This window comes from Otolemur garnettii, unplaced genomic scaffold (assembly GCF_000181295.1).
Source record: "Otolemur garnettii isolate 467f Iridium unplaced genomic scaffold, OtoGar3 scaffold00018, whole genome shotgun sequence".
Taxonomy (NCBI): Eukaryota; Metazoa; Chordata; class Mammalia; order Primates; family Galagidae; genus Otolemur; species Otolemur garnettii.
The window spans coordinates 1,253,268-1,259,595 of record NW_003852413.1 but is presented as its reverse complement, the minus strand read 5'-3'; the positions used below and the strand labels follow the sequence as shown (position 1 = coordinate 1,259,595).

General features: G+C 55.1%; 1 protein-coding gene across 4 annotated transcripts in view; it reads right to left on the bottom strand.

Annotated features, from left to right (window-relative positions):
• Positions 1 to 2,985: 2,985 nt before the first annotated feature.
• MCRIP1 (MAPK regulated corepressor interacting protein 1) overlaps positions 2,986 to 6,328 on the bottom strand; it is a 10,786-nt gene continuing 7,443 nt past the window's right edge. For 3 of the 4 annotated variants that reach the window (XM_023511040.1, XM_023511039.1, XM_023511042.1), the window contains exons 2-5: positions 4,775 to 4,830; positions 4,570 to 4,688; positions 3,907 to 4,008; positions 2,986 to 3,762 (exon numbers count right to left, since the gene is read on the bottom strand). In XM_023511040.1, the coding sequence (XP_023366808.1) occupies positions 3,695 to 3,762; positions 3,907 to 4,008; positions 4,570 to 4,688; positions 4,775 to 4,782 (297 nt within the window). In that variant the 5' untranslated portion in view covers positions 4,783 to 4,830 and the 3' untranslated portion in view covers positions 2,986 to 3,694. The remainder of the gene's footprint in view (positions 3,763 to 3,906; positions 4,009 to 4,569; positions 4,689 to 4,774; positions 4,831 to 6,328) is intronic. The other variant, XM_023511041.1, reaches the window with a different exon arrangement.

Here is a 6,328-nt window from a genome sequence, read left to right as displayed (position 1 = left end):
TGTGAGCTGTGACATCACAGCACTCTACCGAGGCCAAGCCTGAAGAGAGGTACAAGAAACAAATGGTTCTTCTAGAAGCTGCACTTTTAGGTGTTTTTTGTTTTCGTCATTAAAGTTTTTTTTTTTTAGACAGAGTTTTACTTTGTTGCCCTCGATAGAGTGCTTTAGGCAATTATCTTGCCTCAGCCTCCCAAGTAGCTGGGACTACATGTGCCTACCACAAGCCCAGCTACTTTTATTGTTGTTGCAGTTTGGCTGGGGCCGGTTAAAACCCGCCACCCTTGGTATATGGGGCCAGCGCCCTATTCACTGAGCCACAGGCGCTGCCCCCTTCATTAAGTTATTTTAAAAGATAAAATTAGAACCAAATGAAAGCTTAGATATCCCTTGAAAGAGTTCACTGTCTCCTCATTGTAAGTTGGGTAGAGCGGCCCATACTCAATGGAAGCAAGCAGCAACCAGGGCATGGGTGGAAAGCACTAGGGGTGGAGAGTGTCTCCAGCAGCCAGCCCAACAGATGCCAGAGCTCGGTGCCCACCCTGCAGCGTCCTCCTCTTTGTTGAGTCCAGCTCCATGGGTGGGAGGCACTGGCCCCACAAGGCCTACCATTCCGGAGTCCGCCTCAAGGAAGGGGTGGTACGCTCTCTGCCAGACCTTCCCTCACCCTCCTGCACGCCGTAGGTCCCTGAACCTACCTTTCTCCCAGCAAGGGGCCTAACCAGGCCATCCTCTCCTCTATGGTTTCTTGACAGACCCCATAAGCCAAGAGCCTTTGGCAGGAAGAGGGGGTGAAGAGCCTCAAGCAGTGTCTCAGACCTACCCAGGCCAGGAGGCATGGGACACACAGGGCCATGGTGACAGTTGGCAGGGAAGGTCCAGATTCCAGGGCCCAGTATAAGAATGACCCAGAAAGGCTTGGGGCCAAAATCAATCCCTTTTTTTTTTTCTTTTGAGACAGAGCCTCAAGCTGTTGCCCTGGGTAGAGTGCTATGGCATCACAGCTCACAGCAACCTCCAACTCCTAGGCTTAAGCAATTCTCTTGCCTCAGCTTCCCAAGTAGCTGGGACTACAGGCACCTGCCACAATGCCCAGCTATTTTTTGCCTTGGGCTTAAGCTATTCTCTTGGGCTTCTTTTGGTTGTAGTTATCATTGTTGTTTGGCAGGCCCAGGCTGGATTCGAACCTACCACGTCCAGTGTATGTGGCCAGCGCCCTAGCCACTTGAGCTACCGGGGCTGAGCCCCAGCTATTTTTTTGTTGTAGGTGTCATTGTTTAGCTGGCCCAGGCTGGGTTTGAACCCACCACCCTCAACGTGCATGTGGCCTACACTGTAACCATTGTGCTCTGGGCACTGAGCCTTTCCTTTTTTTTTTCCTTTCTTGAGACACAATCTTACTCTGTCACCCAGGCTAGAGTACAGTGGTATCACAGTAGCTCACAGAAGCCTCAAACTCCTGAGGTCAAGTGATCCTCCTGTCAACCTCCAGGAGTACAGGGCTCTTGAGTCCTTTTCTTAACTTAGCTTCCCCTGGGTATCCCCAGGTGCTGCTCAGGGGGTCCCTGCAGCCCTGTAAGGAAGAGGCCTTTAGACTATCGTGGCTCACACCCTCACTTTGCAGATAGGGAAACCAAGTCAAACCAGCGTGTTGTATGCCCCAAGGTTCACACCAATGGTGTGACAACAGCCACCAGACTGCAGAGTCCAGGCTCCCATCTGAGGATTCTTGGATGGGTCTGGCACAATTGTAAGAGACTGAGCACCCTGTCAAGAGTTTCTGCAATGCAACTGCCACACGAAGAAACAAGCTCAGAAAAGATGACTTGCTTAGTCATACATGTGCTCTTGTGGCTGGCACTTGAGCCCATCCCTTGCATCCTGTCTGGGAAGCCCAAGTACAGGTAGGCCTCACCTTGCAGAGCTGCTTTTGGCCCTGGCAGCCATCACTGGGCAGGTCTTAGCGAGGACATGTGCCAGAGAGGAGCACATGTGGGCCTAGTGCCCTGGTGACTGTCACAGTGACCCTCAAGTTGCAGCTGCCTGCACCTCACTAGGCCTCCCCTATGCCCACATAGCAGGAAGCACCTTGGGTGACCTCACTGGTGGGCACACAAACCCCTCAAAAAGGCCATAAGTCCACAGGGAGCTGGCTCACGGCCAGACACCAACAAGTGTCCCACTGCTCCAGCAATGGCTGTTTTATTGCAGGGACAGGCCTTCTTGCCCCTCCTTCCTTGGGCAGTCTTGTCCCTAGTCAGCATCTCCTGTCCCAACCCACACACCAGAAGGCACTTATGGGGCCACCGAGCCCTGGAACACTCTCCTGGGAAAGGAAAGGGTGTTCCTGGAACAAGTTCTGGTTTCACTTCTATTTTTTTTTTTTTTTTGAGACAGGAGCCTCCAGCTGTCCCTCTGGGTAGAGCTGTGGCATCACAGCTCACAGCAACCTCCAACTCCTGGGCTCAAGCGAGTCTCCTGCCTCAGCCTCCCGAGTAGCTGGGATCACCAGGCGCCCACCACAACGCCCGGCTATTTTTTGGTTGCAGCTGTCATTGTTGTTTGGCAGGCCCGGGCTGGATTCGAACCCATCACCTTGGGTGTACCTTAGCCACTTGAGCCACAGGCGCCGAGCCCTGGTTTCACTTCTGAGAAGTGTCTTACATCCTGCCTGCTGAAGCTGCTTCCAGGTTTGAAAGTCAAATATAATTGGGTCTCTGCCACCCCCAGCAAAGGAACTGACGCTCCAGAGGATCCACAGTCAGTGTCCCAGAGGATGGTTTTGGGGACCCACACCCCAGAGGGACAAGGGTGGTGTCCGCCCAGAGCAGCCTCAGCCTCTCCCACCCAGGATGCCGCCGCTCTACCACCACTCTGCCCCTGGAGGCCAGGCCCTTGAACTGAGAACTCCTAGGCTTCATGAGTCACATCTGGGAATTGGGGTGTGCAGGCCTTGGGGCGGGGCATGAGAAACTGCCATGAGGCCTATACAGTGCCACCGCCTTTATTCATGGATCTCCAGGCTCCAGAGTCACACAGACACTTGGCTTTCAGAGGGCACAGGGAGAAAAGGGACCCTGGTAACCCTCCTAGCAATCCCCCAAAGAGCCAGGACAGACTCATCAGCACCACCACTTCATGGTCACCTCGGTGCCCTGCCCAAGGGGCTACAGAGCCAGATGCTAGGAGGCCAGGCCTTGCGCTGGGGACCCCTCCAGGGGCTAGGCCACAGGAGCAGCAGCCTCTGCAGAGACTGAAGCTAGGCCAGGGGGCAGGGGGCTGGCCTTGTTCTGTGTCTTGGCCACCTTAAGGACAAAATTAGCCCAATGCCATGAGTCAGGGTCACAAGAAGTACCTTCTTTTCCCTCCTGATCCTGAGGCCAGGGTGGGGCAGAGGTGGGGTGGGGGTAGGGAAAGGAGGAGGCCAGGTAGCTCCACAGATGCAGCCAGGCCAGGAGGAAGGCAGGGCTGGCAGGTCCACAATCCCTAGTGACAGAGGCAGCTTGAGAGGCCCCGGAGAGGAAAGGAGGGGCTTGGAGAGGAGGGGCTGCCCCAGCCATCAATCACATGGTCCTGGGGGCCCAGGTTTGCTGCCTGCTGGGGCAAGGCCCCTCCCCTCCAGGGGTGGCCCACAAAACAGGAGGTAACCAAGGTTAAGTGCACCTTGGTCTTCCAGAGGCGGGGAGGGCTGGGTGCTCTAAGATTTCTTGGTGTCCTGCGTGTTCCGGCGCTTCAGGTCACTCAGGTCGATGGGTTTGAAGGCTGCTGAGGGACAGTGTGGTCAATCATGGTCACGAGGCTCCATCCAGCCCCCACCTTTGGCCCTGGGACCAAGCTGTCTTGGAACAGGAGGCCGGGAAGTGAGCAAGAAGTGGGGCCCTTCCTGCCCCCCAAGGGCACCCCACTCACTCTTCAGGCTGGGGTTAGGGACCTTCTCCACATATTCCTCCACCAGGCCACGCTCACTGCCAGATATCTGGCTCCGCAGGTCTCGCTCCACACCCTGCCAGGCTGAGGGCAAGCAGAGGGTGGATGTGGTTAGAGTCCTGATCTGGGGTCAGTGTCCAGCAGGGTCCCAGCTAGTCACTGTCCAAGCCAGGGAGCATCCATCCTCAGTGTCTGTGCCCCACAATACAGCCTTCCTGCCCTGCCCAGCAGGCCTGTCTCTCCTGCACAAATGACCAGGGCTATGGTCAGAAGCCTCAGGGCAGCCCTGCTTTTTGGGGTCCTCACCCCTGGCATACATCCCCTGCTCCTGGTCACTTCTGCTCCACGCTGTGCCCAAGGCTGGGCATACCTTCTGTCCCCCATCCCTGCCTACCTCTCCCTAGAAATCCCCCAGTGCCAGGGTCAGACTCTAACCACTGCCTCCCTCTTGGGGCTGCCAGTCTCCTGCTTAGCTTCGCCACTATCAGCACCAGGTCTCCCCACTAAACAGGGTCCCCTGGTCAACCCAGACCTCCTGGGCCCCCAGAGGCTATGGAAAGGCTGATTGAGCTCTGCCCTAGAAGGGCCAGGAAGGCAGGCAAGGGGCTCCAGGAAGTTCCCTGGGTTCATAGCAGATGTACCCACCTTCGTAAATGAAGCGTACATTTTCCTCATGGGCTGGGGTGAAGATCTCACTACTGCTGGTGGGAGAGCGGGGACTGCTATTCCTCTTGCCGTTGTAGACAACTCTGGAGACAGGGGAGCTGGGGCGGGGGGCAGCGCATGAGGATAGGGCTAAGGCCCACACCCCACCCCCAGGCAGAGGCTACCCTGTCTGCCTAAGACCCACCTGGTCATTGCTGGGGCGTCTAGTCCCAGTCCTCCGCTGCCAGGTCCCCTCTGCTTCTGAAATGCAAGGCCACACAGGAGTGAGATGGAGAACCATGCTCTGAGGTGGAGGACAGGTGCAAGTGCACCTGCCTCCTCTCTGGAATCTGTGAACAACCCTGTGTCTGTGCTGCCCACTGGAGATCTCCACAGGCAGGGTCCAGCATAGGCAGCTGTGGGCCCTGTGTGACCCCATGCAGGCTAAGGATGCCACAGGGGTAAGAGGTGGAGCTGAGCACAAGCCCATGAGCTTGTCCAGTGTCCTCAGTGACAGTACCTGGACCAGTGCTGCCCAGAGTCCCTTCCTCACACACATCAGGCAGCAGCTCTGTTGACATTCCTGTTTTCAGAGCTGCCAGATTCTGGGGAGCCAGTGGTCCCTGAAGAGCCTAGCTCTGTCCTTGGGGATTACAGGGCTGGGCCTGCTTCTCCTGAGTTGTGCTCTCCTTTCTATGAAATAGGACAAGCTTCCCAATGGTCACACGGGCTCCCCAGCACAGACTCCTAGCCCAGCTCCCTCTCCCCTGGTGTGGATACAAGCCCAAGTCAGTGCCCTGAAGATAGGAGCAGAGCAGGCAGGGTGCCTTGGAACATGGCTTGTTTACCGGTGCACTTTCTGTCCAGGGGAGTCTGCAGCTCTGGGGGAGGAAGTGACCTGTGAGGCTTAGGTTCTGCACTAGTCAGCTGAGGACACACAGCACCAAGGTAAGGAAGCTGGCTACACTGGGCTGGTCCAGAGGGGCACTCGCCAGGCACTAGGGGCAGGAGAGTTCCAGAGAACTATTAGGACAAGCTCCGTCCCTGCCCATTCCTATTTCTGGGGTCCTGGGGCTCACTCTGTTGCCCTCCTAGAGTGCTGTGGTATCAGCCTAGCTAACAGCAACTTCAAACTCCTGGGCTCTCGGGGGGAGGGAGAGCAGAGAGGGGAGGGATGGATGGGTGGAGGAGGGGGCGATTGGAGGGATCACCTCTATGGTTTGTCTTACGAGGGTACAAGTGAATCTTTCTAAAAGTAGAGTATAAACGTCTTAATAACTAAAATTAACATAAAGTCTATGTTAACCAGTTTGATGAAAATATTTCAAATTGAATATGAAAACACCACACTGTACCCCATGATTGCATCAATGTACACAGCTATCATTTAATAAAAAAAAAAAAAAAAAAAAAACAAACTCCTGGGCTCAAAGAGATCCTCTTGCCTCTGCCTCCCCAGTAGCTGGGACTACAAGCACCTGCCATGTAACACCCAGCTAATCTTTCTAGTTTTAGAGACAGGATCCCACTCTTGCTCAGGCTGGTCTCAAACCCCTAAGTTCAGGCAATCCTCCTGCCTCAAGCTTCCCAGAGTTCTGGGATTACAGGGGTGAGCTACCACACTCTGCTTATATAAATGTTTTTGATTCTTTTATTTATCTTTATTCATTAAAAGTGTAACTCTAGGCTCAGCGCCTGTGGCTTAAGTGGCTAAGGCACCAGCCACATACACCTGAGCTGACAAGTTCGAATCCAGCTG